This window comes from Saccopteryx bilineata, chromosome 11, assembly GCF_036850765.1.
Source record: "Saccopteryx bilineata isolate mSacBil1 chromosome 11, mSacBil1_pri_phased_curated, whole genome shotgun sequence".
NCBI classification, from domain to species: domain Eukaryota; kingdom Metazoa; phylum Chordata; class Mammalia; order Chiroptera; family Emballonuridae; genus Saccopteryx; species Saccopteryx bilineata.
Window position 1 is genome coordinate 77,253,255 of NC_089500.1, and position 15,289 is coordinate 77,268,543.

Here is a 15,289-nt window from a genome sequence, read left to right on the forward strand (position 1 = left end):
AGGGGCCCCTCACCGCAAAGTACCCACAGTCCCCGGCGGCCCTTTAATCTGACAAGCCAGGGGTGGCTTCTCAGCGACAATGGGGAACCAGAACACGGAAGTGTCCGTTGCCACCTTCACTTTTCATTTCAGCTTCAAGTATATAAATGCCGACCAACTAGCCCAGCTCTGGATGAGAAACCGAGGCCTCCTCTCTGACTGACAGGAGCTCCACCTTGTTCTCCTGAACAGACACGACTTCTCGTTTCAGAGCCGGTAAGCGCCACGCACCGCTGCGGGAGGGCTGGAGTGCAGAATTCACCTGTGACTTCTCGCGACGCTGGCTGGCCTCTTGCCATCTCACTTTTCTTCCAAGACATGCTCTGCGGGCCCCGTGGACCGACCCGAGGACTCGTGTTATGCGAGCTCATCTCTCACTGTTTGTTCTGGTATTAATCAAACAGTGAGACTGTAGTAATGAACGCAAGTGTCCTCTATAGGTGAAGGGAAAGACGACTCAAACAGGGAGAGTTAACGCAAGGACATACCTGAGAAGGGGCTGAGCCTGACCAGGCGGTGGCGCAGTGGGTAGAGCGTCGCACTGGGACACGGAGGACCCAGGTTCGAAACCCCGAAGTCGCTGGCTTGAGCGCGGGCTCATCTGGTTTGAGCAAGGCTCACCAGCTTGAGCCCAAGGTCGCTGGCTTGAGCAAGGGGTCACCCGCTCTGCTATAGCCCCCCGGGTCAAGGTACATATGAGAAAGCAATCAATGGACAACTAAGGTGCTGCAACGAAGAATTGATGCTTCTCATCTCTCTCCCTTCCTGCTTGTCTGTTCCTGTCTGTCCCTCTGTCTCTATCACAAAAAAAAAAAAAAAAAGAGAGAAGGGGCTGAATGAGAAATCCGATGTCTTCTGAGGCTGGGAAGGGCCCCCGACGTGGATTCGCTGAGTGAGGACGGGGGTGTGTGTGGGTGGAACGCACCCTGATTGGCTGAGTGAGGACGGGGGTGGGGGGTGGGGGAGTGGAACGCACCCTGATTGGCTGAGTGAGGAGGGGTGTGTGTGTGTGTGTGTGTGTGTGTGTGTGTGTGTGTGGTGGAACGCACCCTGATTGGCTGAGTGAGGAGGGGTGTGTGTGTGTGTGTGTGTGTGTGTGTGTGTGTGTGGTGGAACGCACCCTGATTGGCTGAGTGAGGAGGGGGTGTGTGTGGGTGGAACGCACCCTGAAAGCCCCTCACTCTCGCCCGGTGCCTGTGGAACCTCTCTGGAAACATTCCAAGGAGATCGGGAGTTCGCCCATGTTTACAGAACTCAAGACAAAGCCCTTTTATATTCACTTCTGTTTTAATTGCCATTAATGTCAAGATCCCCTTCCCTTCTCAGTGACACACAGACCAACCGAGTCCCGTTTATTTAAGGTCCGTTTTCACACATTTAAAGTACTGTTTTTCGCGTAGATAGAACTTTGGGGTAAGAGGAGGGGTGCTTCAGAAGACAGCTAGTAAAAACTGACCCAAATGTAACCATTCTGTCCAGGCCTGTGCTGTTCATGATTTTAGCTCACACTGTAGGGAACCTTCCAGGATAAACCAGAACCAGACCTCAACATCAATGCTGCTGATTAAACCCTAGGAGTCCCATGAAATAACACAATCAAACGAGGCCCTAAAAAAATAGTGCTTTCTAGTTGCTATTATAATTTCTCCGCACTTTTAATGATACGTGATTTAAATGGCATAATTTCTATCTTCACATAATAAAGAGAAAAACACTCGACTAAGAGAAAGGAATACACTCCTTTACATGATACCAATCAGATCTCTTTGAACAGTCACACAAGGCGGAGGAGATCAATAATGAGGGGAAACAAGAGAACGTAGCCGAGGGAACAGACGGGGTCAAGGAGGGGACCCCTCAGTGGGTGAGACGTTAAGAGATCTTTGGGAAGCGAGAGGCGTTTGTCCACAGAAAGACCCCGTGCGGTCAAGTAACGGCAGAAACCTGAAATCCTCACAGAATAATTTACTGAGCACCAAAACAAAACCTAGTTATGATCGAAACAGAAAAGGTGGACCTCGGGCTGAAAAGGCAAAAACAGTTTGTCTTACCAAGACAGAACAAAATAAGAAACCAAATGCCCTCCTCAAATCAAGAATACACGAGAACAGACACCAGACGCAGCTCCAGCGATAAGTGCAGAGGACGTGGGCTCTGTGGTCTCCCTGAACGTGAGCCCACTCCATCCCCCACTGCCCGCCTGCAGTGCCGGACCCCAAGGCAGCAGACCACGCCGGGACTGGGAGTCGGGGATGAGATGGAGAAGCAGGAGATTTGCAGATTGTGTTGCTAAAGCCCAGATAGCTGGAAACCTTAACTTGAACTGAGGAGGTCACATGCACAACTTGGCTGTAAAGAGGAAGAGAAGCGTTTCTCAAATAGTGAAAGAAAAACATCCTAACAGGAAGGATTTCTTTTTAGAAGCACTCAGAAGGCAGAGCAAACACCCAGATCCTACTCAAGGGCTTTCAATGTATTCCTTGATCAAATGGACCGCGCTGTGGTGGGGAAGCCACTCTTTCAACACACACAGAGAAATCTTCAATGCATAACCAATTTTGTAGTGTTTTGTTTTGCTTTGTGACAAAGAGAGAGGCAGAGAGAGGGACAGATAGGGACAGACAGACAGGAACGGGGATGAGAAGCATCAATTCTTCATTGTGGCTCCTTAGTATCCTTAGTTGTTCATTGATTGCTTTCTCATATGTGCCTTAATCAGAGGGCTACAGCAAAGCCAGTGACCCTTTGCTCAAGCCAGCAACCTTGGGCTCAAGCCAGCAACCATGGGGTTATGTTTATGATCCCACGCTCAAGCCAGAGACCCTGAACTCAAGCCAGTGATCCCTTACTCAAGCCAGTGAACCTGAGCTTAAGCTGGCGAGCCTATGCTCAAACCAGCAACCTTGGGGTTTCAAACCTGGGTCCTTCACATCCCAGTCTGACGCTCTATCCACTGCGCCACTGCCTGGTCAGGCGCGTAACAAATTTTTAAAGTAACATTTTAAAACAGTGGAAAAACTACTTCGCATCCCTGATCTAAGTCTCGGCTGAGGATGCTTCAAATCCAAATCCACGTACCATCTTCTCAACAGTCATTGTTCCTGTTGAATGGTCCCGCCTTTTCTCCATGTATTCTTCCACTCATCAATCCATGGGGGCGGTGAGTCAATACTTCCTCTGGTACCCATGTGCCTAGCATCCTGCCCGGGCAGGAAGTCAGGGGTGCAGAAGCAGAGAGAGACACTGACCCCTTAAGCTCACCACCAGCTCAGGGACTGCGGGGAAAGCAGGGCAGGCGTTCTCACCATCAGCATCTCGCTGTACAGCACGTACTCATGGACGACGGGGAGCAGGGCCTCCGACAGGCCAGACAGACGCTTCTCGGTGGCCCTGCCACATCTGTCAATGCAGCTGGCCACGCCGCTCAGTGTGTCTGCCAGATCTTCTTCCGACTCTGACCACAGAGTATGAATTGGGCCATATTCTTTCAGCTCATCAAAATATTCTAGAACATAAAAATAAATAAATACATTCTTCAGCTTATAGACGTTTTAAAATCTCTGCTGATCGCCAGTAAGAAAGGGACCTATTTTTTGTCATTGTTTTGCACATGTTCCATTGCATGAACAAGGGACATCGGATATCATCCTTCAGTAAGTGGACAGGTCATCCCAGTCTGCTCGGGCCAGTTGGTGAATGACTGCTGTGCAAGAGTAATCAATAAAAGCATGAGCGTCGAGTCTCAGAAGTGCCCTGGCTCGGATGATAAACTGTACGAGCATCATACCTGCATGGACTCCTGCCTGCTAAGCATGCCACATCTGAGTGTCTCACGGCAATGTGACGTAAAAACAAAACTTGTCTCCTGGCTCCCCTTCTCCTGATCACATATCCTACTTGGTGGGAAATTCTCCCAGTGACCCACCCACCCACCCACCCACCCACCCATCCATCCATCCAACCACCCACCCACCTATCCAACCATCCATCCATCAACCCACCCAACTATCCATCCATCCATCCATTCATCATCCACCCACCCACCCATCCATCTACCCACCCAACTATCCATCCATCTACTCATCCAACTATCCATCCATCGACCTATCCATCCACCCATCCATCCATCCATCCATCCACCCACCCACCTATCCATCCATCCATCCATCCATCCATCCATCCATCCACCCACCCAACTATCCATCCATCCATCCATCCACTAACCCAACCATCCATCCATCCACCCACCCACCCACCCACCCATCTATCCATCCATCCATCCACCCACCTATCCTCACTTCCACTGTCATCAGCATCTCTCACCTGCATGCCTGAAAGAATTTTCACCTAGTCTTATTATTTTCATTTTTGTCACAGTATATAAACACTGAAGTTTTTTTAGGATTTAGAACATCCTTTATGATCAGTCTTCACCTTGCCTCCTTGGATCCAACACTTGAGATTCTATCCCAAAGATAATTTAATTAAAGCCAAAATAATCTGATGATGACCAGCTCACGATTTCTCCTAATTAAAAGCCTGCACATGTCTCTCTGCCTTGTCGTCCGCGGTTCCCATCCCCAGTGCATTGCTCCCAAGCCCTCCCACCATAGTGTGTGAGTCAACCACTTCCCATTCTGTGCCAAAGTGTGCCTGGGTGTTTTGTCCTCAATGTGCTGATCACAATTTTATACATATATTCAATTGTAATTTTATGCTATTACCCCACGCTATCATGGTTGCTTGTGTAACTGAATACTCTAGTTCATATGCTCCTTCAAACAGGGGCTGAGTCTTAACTCTTTTACTCTTTTTTTCATCTCAAAGCCTGATACATAATGGGTCCAATAAATATTTTCACATCGATGAAAGAATAAATGAGTAACAAATGGACTACCCAATACTTGATAAGCCATTTATTCAAAAATTTGTATTTCTTTTTAAAATCTGAATACTTTTACATTTTTGCTTTCACACTGTCAACTTTTAGTGAGTTTTGTTTTGACAGAGACAAAGAGAGAGAGACAGAGAGAGGGACAGATGGACAGACAGGAAGGGAGAGAGAAGTGAAGCATCAATTTTTTGTTGTGGCACCTTAGTTATTCACTGATTTCTTTCTCATATGTGCCTTGACCGGGGACGGGAGGGCTACAGCAGAATGAGGGACCCCTTGCTCAGGTCAGTGACCTTGGGCTCAAGCCAGTGACCTTGGGCTTCAAGCCAGCGACCTTTGGGCTCAAGCAAGCGACCATGGGGTCATGTCTATGACACTCAAGCCAGTGATCCTGAGCTCAAGCTGGTGACCTCGGTGTTTTGAACCTGGATCTTTCACTTTCCAAGCTGACGCACTACCCACGACACCACCACCTGGTCAGACTAGTGAGTTGTTTTTTTTAGATGTTAGAGAATGTATAAGCAGTGAGCATTATATGTCAGATAGCCATAAAAATACAGCTAAAAGCTATATATTTAATCATCTTCTCATTAGGGTTAGTTGTAACATTACACTGCTCTAAATTAAAATATCATCATTTCAAAAGTTTATATGATAGAGTAAACTGAACAAATATTTAATAATTTTTTAACAATAGAAGTATTAGCAGTCGCCTACTGAAGGTATTAGGGTTAATGACCACTAGAGCCCCTCCAGATTCACCCTCCTTACTGAGGCTGATCCTGTGCCTTCAATAAATAAAGTCCATACCAAACAAATACGAAAATACCCTCCTCTATTTCTTCTCTCCATTGGTGCAGGTGTCGATGTGTGTCATTTAACTTGTTCAATATTTACTTTTACCCATCGTAAAAATGAACCTAGCACTCCCGGAAGTTCTGAACCATGCTGACGTTGCACTGAAATCACGTTTGTTTGCGGACACTTAATGAGTGGCCCTGTAACTTGTGAATATGTTTGTTCTCCCTCGCCCTCTCGACTGGGAGCTCAGGACGGGGCCTTCCTCCTGCTTTAACCACCAGGACAGATGAGGGGTGGATGCAACCTGCCAAGTCAACGCGGGGAACCCAAAATCAAATGATAGAAAAAAAAAAAAACTTAATTAAAAAAATGAAAAGACCGTGATTGCCAGATTCTTGGATTTGAACCTGAATGGAACGGCCTCTCCAGCTCTGGCTCCTACAGCTACGACAGAGAACAGTCCACTACAGCGAGTGGGACCTGGACACGGGGGCTGTTGTGTCCTCGGGACAAGAGACCCCCCCCCAACCACAGGGCTCCTGGCACTCACACCCCAAAAACGAGAGCTTGAATCGACAAGGCCCATCACAAAATCCGGTCTGCCTCCAAGCATTTCGCCAAGATGAGAGGGCATCAAAGATCTCTAGCCTGTTCCCCTGCACGGGCAAATGTAAAGCATATTGATACGTTATAAAAACCCTTAAGCATCGCCCTGGCCGGTTGGCTCAGTGGTAGAGCGTCGGCCTGGCGTGCAGAAGTCCCGGGTTCGATTCCCGGCCAGGGCACACAGGAGAAGCACCCATCTGCTTCTCCACCCCTCCCCCTCTCCTTCCTCTCTGTCTCTGTCTTCCCCTCCCCGCAGCCGAGGCTCCATTGGAGCAAAGATGGCCCAGGCACTGGGGATGGCTCCTTGGCCTCTGCCCCAGGTGCTAGAGTGGCTCTGGTTGCAACAGAGCGACGTCCTGGAGGGGCAGAGCATCGCCCCCTAGTGGGCAGAGCATTGTTCCCTGGTGGGCGTGCCGGGTGGATCCCGGTCGGGCGCATGTGGGAGTCTGTCTGACTATCTCTCCCCATTTCCAGCTTCAGAAAAATACACACACACACACACACACAAAAAACCCCTTAAGCATCAAGAGTTTTCAGCGGCCAATCTGAATGGGCAGTCCACTCAACTAGGCATTAAGAATCACCTTAACCGAACTGGAATTACAGAACCTTGTTACAACAATTAGCTTCTTGAGATTAAAAAAAAAAGAAAGAAAAGAAGACAAATGGTAAACACAAGGGCAGCCCAAGAACGTTTAAATAAACAAACTATATTCAGTCCCGACAGTGACCTCATTACAGGTCATGTCAATGCTCAAGAAGGCACACAAAGGGCAACATACATTCAGCTACAACGATTCTTTTCTCTCTCTCTTTTAACAGCCAACTGCTTCTTGATAAATTTCCCTTCCACCAAAACGTATGTTCACTCATTCACGTTTTCACTCACTGAGAAAGATTTTCATTGAGCACCTGCTACACGTGAGTCGCTATCTAGATACTAGAAATACAACAAATGTTTTCCTTGTTTGTCCTGACTGAACTTACAGTTTAATGGGGGGTACAAACCATAAAAAAAAAGCCATCAATATACATCGATATACAGATCTGTAAGACTTCATTTCTAAAACCAATGTATATTAGGAATGTATTTCCTGACTTAGCCATCTGTTTTTAACATAGGTAAATGCAATCAGAAAATTAGCAAAAAGTCATCATGGAATTAGAAAAGAACATCACAGAATAAAGTCTGATAAACTAAAACAAACAAACAAACAAATAAAAAACCCCATCAAGAAACTAGACAAAGGAAATAGTGCTAGAAAAATAAGAAAAGGGACCTATTTTCCAATATACAAATCTCTCTGCCATACTCAGGCCTAATACAGAGATCACTTGTTTCTTCCAAAATCACTAGAAAATGTGGAAACCCTATTTTCTGAAACGTCACTTCTTTGATTTTAAGCAGTGGTCCACGTTGAATATGGGGGCCAACTTCATACAGCTCCATCCCAAACCTTCAGCTCAGGGTTGACTCCCCCGTCATCGTTCTGACTACCTTCCAAGTCATTTAAGGATCAGCAGTTGTCACCAAGCATCTGGGCAGAAGCCGCACATTGAAGGTGCTGTTCTAACCTCGTGTCCCTCAGGTCACGCGCCTCCTGCGTAAGGAGCTGGGAAGTCGTCACCCGGGCGTAACAACTGCTAAAATGCTGAATAGGGTGAGAAGTCAACATCTCTTCTTGGAACTGCAAGGTGTGTGTGTGGGGGGAACACAGGACAAGCAGCTGTCCCCCAGCACTGGAATGACAGACGGGTCAATGCAAGGACTCGGCCTTTCTAGGACAGACACTCTGGAGGGGGAACCGGCTCAGGAACCAGTACCAGGGTAGGAGGCAGGGCCTGGAACTGAGAAAGGTCCAGGTGGACAACACAGAGAGGCAAAATCTCCCGGCGACCCCGGGCCCTACAATACCGTGAGATTCACCCCCGGGAGCTCGACCAGGTACCACAGTACGGGCCAGTCAGAACCCCTCCTGCGTGGGACAATGAAGCACGGTGAAACAGCCACAGCACCACGTTGTTCTCAACAAGGCCCGACCTCAGGGGACACGTGTCACAGAGCCCGGCGTGCCGGGATGCTGTCTCAGCCTCACCGAACGACCGGCGGGGAGGGACGTGCCCAACTCCAGCCCGCTCTGGCCATCGTGTCCCGTCCCAGGGGGGAGGGAAACCCCGGAGCCTTTGGTGACGTCCAGTCCAGAGGCACTGGCGCAGGAAGAGACTCAGACGTGACCGCAGGGCTGCAGGACGCTCCCCGCCCCCACACCTCAACACCCGGTGACCACAGTGTACACAGTTGCTCTCACCGGATACGTTGTGTCCTGCTATCAAGAAAAAAAATCTCAAGGCTTATTTATACGAGGCAAACACCACAATCTGAGGAGACGGAGCAAACTTCCCCCAGGGCAGGAACGTTGGAACTATGAGACCAGGAATTTAAATACAACTATGACTCAGGTGCTAGGGGCGCCGATGGGAAAGTGAGCAGCGGGCAAGACCAGACAGGCCCCGCGGACCCAGACGGAGATGCTGGTCACGAAGCAAAGACAAGCCTGGCCTGTGGGGGCGCAGTGGATAAAGCGTCGACCTGGAACGCTGAGGTCGCCGGTTTGAAACCCTGGGCTTGCCTGGTCAAGGCACCTATGGGAATTGATGCTTCCTGCTCCTCCCCCCTTTCTCTCTCCTCTCTCTAAAAATCAGTCAATAATATATATATAATACACACACATATATATATATACACACACACACACACAGCAAACACAAGCGCTAATGTCTCACTGTCCTACTGCCCTCTTGGATGTGACAACCTGTCAGAAAGTAAACACACTTTATGACTAATGCCCTGGTGATGTTACATACCCCTTCCTTCCTTGTAAATTCTCTGAGATATCTTGTCTATCAAGTTGATCTTCTGGCTGAACGTTTCGATAAAGTCACTCATTTCCATGAACTCCTCGGGGCGACTTCTGACCCCCCTCATGGACAGGGCGACCGCCCGGACGGTCTGCCCCACCTTGCTGAGCAATCCCGGACCTTGCTTCCTGTGAGCCGACAGTTCCTAGAAACAAACAAACAAACAAACAAACAAACCACATCAGAAGTGAAACATCTGTGGTCAAAGCAAGCGATTCCATTTCAAGACCCAACAGAAAAAGGAACCTGACGGAGAAGAAGAAAATAAAGGGAATTAAGACATTTCGTAGCCGTCCACTTTTCCAGGCTGGTTTGAGGCGGGTGGGTTTTATTAGGGCAAAGTTCTTCTAAGTGTCGGCCGCTTTGGCCACGGTCCTTCTCACAGTAAAACACGTCTCCGCGGTTCCTCAGAGCCCGCATCTTTAAAAGAGCAAGGTTTAGAAAGATCCTGGACCTGGCCGGTTGGCTCAGTGGTAGAGCGTCGGCCTGGCGTGTGGGGGACCCAGGTTCGATTCCCGGCCAAGGCACATAGGAGAAGCGCCCATTTGCTTCTCCACCCCCCTCCTTCCTCTCTGTCTCTCTCATCCCCTCCGGCAGCGGAGGCTCCATTGGAGCAAAGATGGCCTGGGCGCTGGGGATGGCTCCTTGGCCTCTGCCCCAGGCACTAGAGTGGCTCTGGTTTCGGCAGAGTGACGCCCCAGAGGGGCAGAGCATTGCCCCCTGGTGGGCAGAGCCTCGCCCCCTGGTGGGCGTGCCGGGTGGATCCCAGTCGGGCGCATGCGGGAGTCTGTCTGACTGTCTCTCCCGTTTCCAGCTTCAGAAAAATACAAAAATACAAAGAAAGATCCTGGAGAAGTCAGAGAATGCTAGGAGATGCAGTCTACATTTTATAGTAGAGCCCTCCTGGAGAAAATGACGGAGAGAAGATTTCTCAGGGTCTACCTAAAAAGTAGTCCCTGAAAAAAAAAATAAATAAATCGGAAGATGCCGTGAACTCTTTAGTTTTATAATAACAGCCAACAGGTATTCTGAGCTTGACACGTTCCGGACCCGATCCCCGCATTTTTATACACATAACTCACAATAAGACATAGAGGTAGGTTCTCTGATCACCCTCACTTTATAGAAGGAAGCGGAGACAGGGGAAGGAGCTTGCTCATTGGGTAAGAGCAGGAAGGGATGGGCGGGGCTCAGAGCCAGGTGACAATGACTCTAGTGGCTTTCACTGCAAAGCCCTAACCTGCTTCATCTTGGTTAAGTCACTAGGAGAGTCCCATAAATGGATACTCCCGGACCATAGCTCCTCAACCCACTGACGCGGGTCAGCTGGGATACCACCTCTCCTGGCCGGCTGGCTGGCTGGCTGGCTGGAAAGAGAGATTCTGAACAAGATACAAAACTAGCTATTTCACCGTGAGCCCAGGAGGGACAGGGACCGACTTGCGCAACAGAAAACATTTCCAATCAGCAGCAGCATGTGGCGTGCAGATCAGAACTGGTACCCTGGCCTGACCAGGCAATGCGTCTATAAGCCAGGGGAGCAAGAGCGTCCCTTGAGGGAGTAAACACCCTCAGAGCCAGCACAGGCCACGGTTGACGGTAGGCAGTGACCCTAAGAGCTTCTAGGATGCTGGAGTCAGGCCACCCGTTCGCTTCACAGAAGTCACAAAGGGCTTCCAGACAGCAGGACTATCTGTCTCGACCAAGACCAATCACTTTTCAGCTTCCATCGCTTTGGCAATGACTCAGAGATTGATTAAACTCAATGTTGGTCGGTAACTGTTTCTTGATAAGTTTTCACAGGAGAAAAGAAAAAAAAAAAAAGGAACAAGGAATGTACACAGTTTCTGTGTTAGAAATTAGACTGACATCCCCCCTCCCCCCAATAAGTAACTGAAGGAAAAGTAAGAAATTGTATTATCTATCTAGGTATCTGTCAATCCATCCATGCACCCATCCACTCATCCACCCATTAAATAAAGACTTTTCTCCTAACTTTAAAGCCCTAATTCAAATATCCATTACTACTCAAAATAGGGTCAATAAAAGAAATATATTTGTATATGCTCAGTATTGGCTATACGTGACATTTAACAAGTCAGCTAGCAAGAGAAACAGGGGTATGCAAGATGTAAGGAAAGATCAAGATTTCTGTGATGTTTTCTTCGTAGATTTGACACAGGGTTAAACCTGAAGGACATCCCTCTGATACTTAAACATTCTTCTTAATTCAAGGACCCGGAGGCCTGATTGATAAAGGTGCACAAGGGGACTGTCCACACATAGAGACACTGAAAGATGGTAAGTCGAAATCAAAATTCTTTTTACCCCAGCTTGTGCCGTAAGAAACATTTTGAAATCTTCATTAAACGTTAAAGTGGGATGATCAGCAATTCGGTTCAAAAACTTATGCAACGCCTTCCTGCGCGTCTCAATGAAGTCATCGTTAAAGCGTTCCACCATCCCCTTCATGATGAACTTCTCTGGCAATGGCTGAGGAAAGAAGAAGAAAAAAAAAAGAAAGTTAAAATGGTACTTGAGTATCAGGTGGCAGAGGATTGTAAGAAATGCTACCCTGAGGTTGCCGGTTAGAAACCCTGGGCTTGCCTGGTCAAGGCACATATGGGAGTTGATACTTCCAGCTCCTCCCCCCTTCTCTCTCTCTGTCTCTCTCTCCTCTCTCTCCTTCTCTGTTTCTCTCCTCTCTAAAAATGAATAAATAAAATAAAAAAATTAAAAAAAAAAAAGGAAATGCTACCGTTCCCATTTTAGAAGACTATTCAAACCTGTGATCCTTTCTCATAAAAATAGTTCTCAAAATTCACAGTGCTAAAACAAAACTTGTAAAATTTTAACATTACGATAGTTAAAAAACAAACATCTGTACTTAGATAGAAAAGTTAAAAAAAAACTCATGTTTCCAAGATCAATGAATGAATTACACTGGATTTAAAAGTTTCAAAAATTTGGTTGCAGGGGCCCTGGCCAGCTGCTCAGTGGTAGAGCGTTGGCCTAGTGTGCGGATATCCCAGGTTCGATTCCTGGCCAGGGCACACAGGAGAAGCGCCCCATCTGCTTCTCCACCCCTCCTCCTCTTCTTCCTCTCTGTCTCTCTCTTCCCCTCCCACAGCCAAGATACCCATTGGAGCAAAGCTGGCCCGGGCACTGAGGATGGCTCCATGGCCTCTGCCTCAGGCGCTAGAATGGCTCTGGTTGCAGCAGAGCAACGACCCGGATAAGCAGAGCATTGTTCCCTGGTGGGCATGCCGGGTGGATCCCAGTCGGGCGCATGCGGGAGTCTGTCTGTCTGCCTCCCTGCTTCTCACTTCAGCAAAATACAAAAAAGAAAAAACTTGGTTGCAGGCATTCTGACAATTCCCAAGACAAGATGGCAGTTCCTCCATGCAGAACGACGTGGGTGGGCTTACGGGGACAATCAGGGTGGGGTGCGTGTCTTCGAGCCTCCCCTTCAACCAGAGGAAGTCCTGGTAACGTCTCCTCACTTCAAACTCACTGGAGTCAAATTCCCCACGAGATGTCTGCAGGGAGTGGGAGAAAATCACAGCACAGGCGAGGTAAGTGACAGCAGACAGTTGCCGACCGCCGGTTCGTTAAGACATTCTTAAATAAATGGGTCTCTAAGAAACCTGAGCTAATTCTAATTATTCAGTGTTTGTCAGCCTGTACTTCATTCTTTTTTTCTTTTTCTTTTTGCAGTCATCAATTCCTGGAGCAGATGAAACAAAGCAACGTGTCCGGCATTTCCAGAAGGAAAGCAAACATCACGCGCAAATGTAAGATCCAACCCGGAAAATCTGTCTGAGCGCAGCCATCTGCCTTCCGCAAGTCAGACGCGAACCGCTCTTCTCCCTGGCACGGCTTCCTTGCTAACAAGAACATGTGTTCTGCATTTAGGTTTCAAATAGATGTCTTTTCTCACGACGACCAGAATTCAGAATTTGAGGAAAGTCCTATTATTGCAATTTGGAAAAAAGAAAAAAAGGAAAAAAAAAAAAACCTGAACATAACTGAGAAAAAAAAAATGTTTTCCTGGAACACGCTCCAATGAAGGGCTTTGCTAACATTCGCTTTCAGTATGTGAAAAACTCTAACGTTCTACAGAGTGATTGTACCCGCGGTTTAAAAGAAACGTTATTAACGGGGCTCGGATGAGAAAAGAAAATGTTCCTGTCATTCTCAAGGGATTTTAATTTGAGTTATATGCGTGACTACCAAAAATTAAGCAGATACATTAAAATGTCCGTTCTCAATAAACCAAACCCTGTACCAACATGTGACAAGAACACGGGTGCAGTGTCACCCTCAGTGTCACCCTCAGTGTCACCCTCAGTTCTAGTGCCTGGCTCCTGAGCCAAGTACCAGAATCGATTCTCTAACGAATGCTCACCTCTCAGAAGAAAACAGTCACTCCCGCCAGTGTCTTACTCAACTGACTCTTTGCATATTAAAGATCACACGCAGTAACATGAAGGTTGAGATTTCGCTGGAGGAGTAAAGATGGAATCATCGTTGCATGTGTATTTCCTTCTCACCCCAAAGCACCCACACAGGTAAACACAATTGTAAAATTGAGCCGTTCACCTCGTAAGCAACCCTTAATAGGCTCACAGACGCTGTCCTTCCCAAGACTTCTTTTAAAATGAATGTTTAGAATATCACACGCTGCATCTTAATCAAACATTCCCTTTTTTAGTGGATAAAGTGGAGGTCCATGAGATGCCGAAGTCTAAAGAACTAAATGTTCACAAAACACTATAAAAATCTTAACTATTATGCAACATGGTAAAAAAAAATAGGAAGACTAAATCTGGTAGAAGCAGAGTTTAACAATACATATGCGTTGGTGTGTGTACATATACGTGCAAACATACACACACACACATATATATATACATACACGCACACAAAATACGGTTCAGAGTCGCTCATTAAACAATATTTCTCGAACGCCTCCTTGCACCCAGCACAGATGGGCAGGTTCGCTACCCATTTCCAACGGGGAAGAAAAAAAAAAAACAACAAAACCTGGCAGCGCTAAAAATAAAAACGCTCCAACGCTGAGCAGTGAAGATTGAGCTTCCTTTGTCCTCAGGAATTTCTAGCACTTTACAAATAAACATAAGACAAGGGAAAGATATAATATAAAGACCAGCAAGAGGAAGCTATAAGATCAAGTCACGTAACGGCTGCTTCTGTCTTTCTCACTGCCAGGGACTCACAACAGTTCTCTCCCCCAAGTGCAGCAGCAGCAGGCTGAGTACAAGTCTGCAGGGCAGGGCATTCTTGCTACCTACTGTCACACCTGCTTCTCCCCCTAAATGGTTAAATATGTATAAAAGATATACATACACACACACATACATATGTATGAACATGACAAGAGACCCATCAGCTGGGTTCAGAGTATAACTACTGTCCCTCTAGCAGGGACAGAATCATTGCCCCGTCTGAAATGGCCAATCTGGGTCATCGGAAGCCAGATCAAAGCTGCATAATGGGACTTGATGACCGATGTCCAACTCAGAATGAACGTGTGTTCTCAAAAGTAAACATGGAGCACAAATAACGCTTCTCGTCCAGAACACAGTTTTCCAGGGAAGCCATACTGTACGTCAGGGGTCCCCAAACTTTTTACACAGGGGGCCAGTTCACTGTCCCTCAGACTGTTGGAGGGCCACACTATAAAAAAAAACTATGAACAAATCCCTATGCACATTGCACATATCTTATTTTAAAGTAAAAAAACAAAATGTGAACAAATACAATATTTAAAATAAAGAACAAGTAAATTTAAATCAACAAACTGACCAGTATTTCAATGGGAACTATGCTCCTCTCACTGACCACCAATGAAAGAGGTGCCCCTTCCAGAAGTGCAGCGGGGGCCGGATAAATGGCCTCAGGGGGCCGCATGCAGCCCGTGGGCCGTAGTTTGGGGACCTCTGCTGTACGTGGTGCTTAACTTGTCATGTCTGACCATAACAGCGTGGAGTCACTGGAGCTTAGGAC

General features: G+C 47.3%; 1 protein-coding gene across 2 annotated transcripts in view; it reads right to left on the minus strand.

Annotated features, from left to right (window-relative positions):
* SNX7 (sorting nexin 7) overlaps positions 1 to 15,289 on the minus strand; it is a 74,457-nt gene that overhangs the window by 37,621 nt on the left and 21,547 nt on the right. For both annotated transcript variants that reach the window (XM_066247235.1, XM_066247236.1), the window contains exons 3-6: positions 12,688 to 12,798; positions 11,588 to 11,752; positions 9,206 to 9,404; positions 3,345 to 3,544 (exon numbers count right to left, since the gene is read on the minus strand). In XM_066247235.1, coding sequence (XP_066103332.1) covers positions 3,345 to 3,544; positions 9,206 to 9,404; positions 11,588 to 11,752; positions 12,688 to 12,798 — 675 coding nt within the window. The remainder of the gene's footprint in view (positions 1 to 3,344; positions 3,545 to 9,205; positions 9,405 to 11,587; positions 11,753 to 12,687; positions 12,799 to 15,289) is intronic.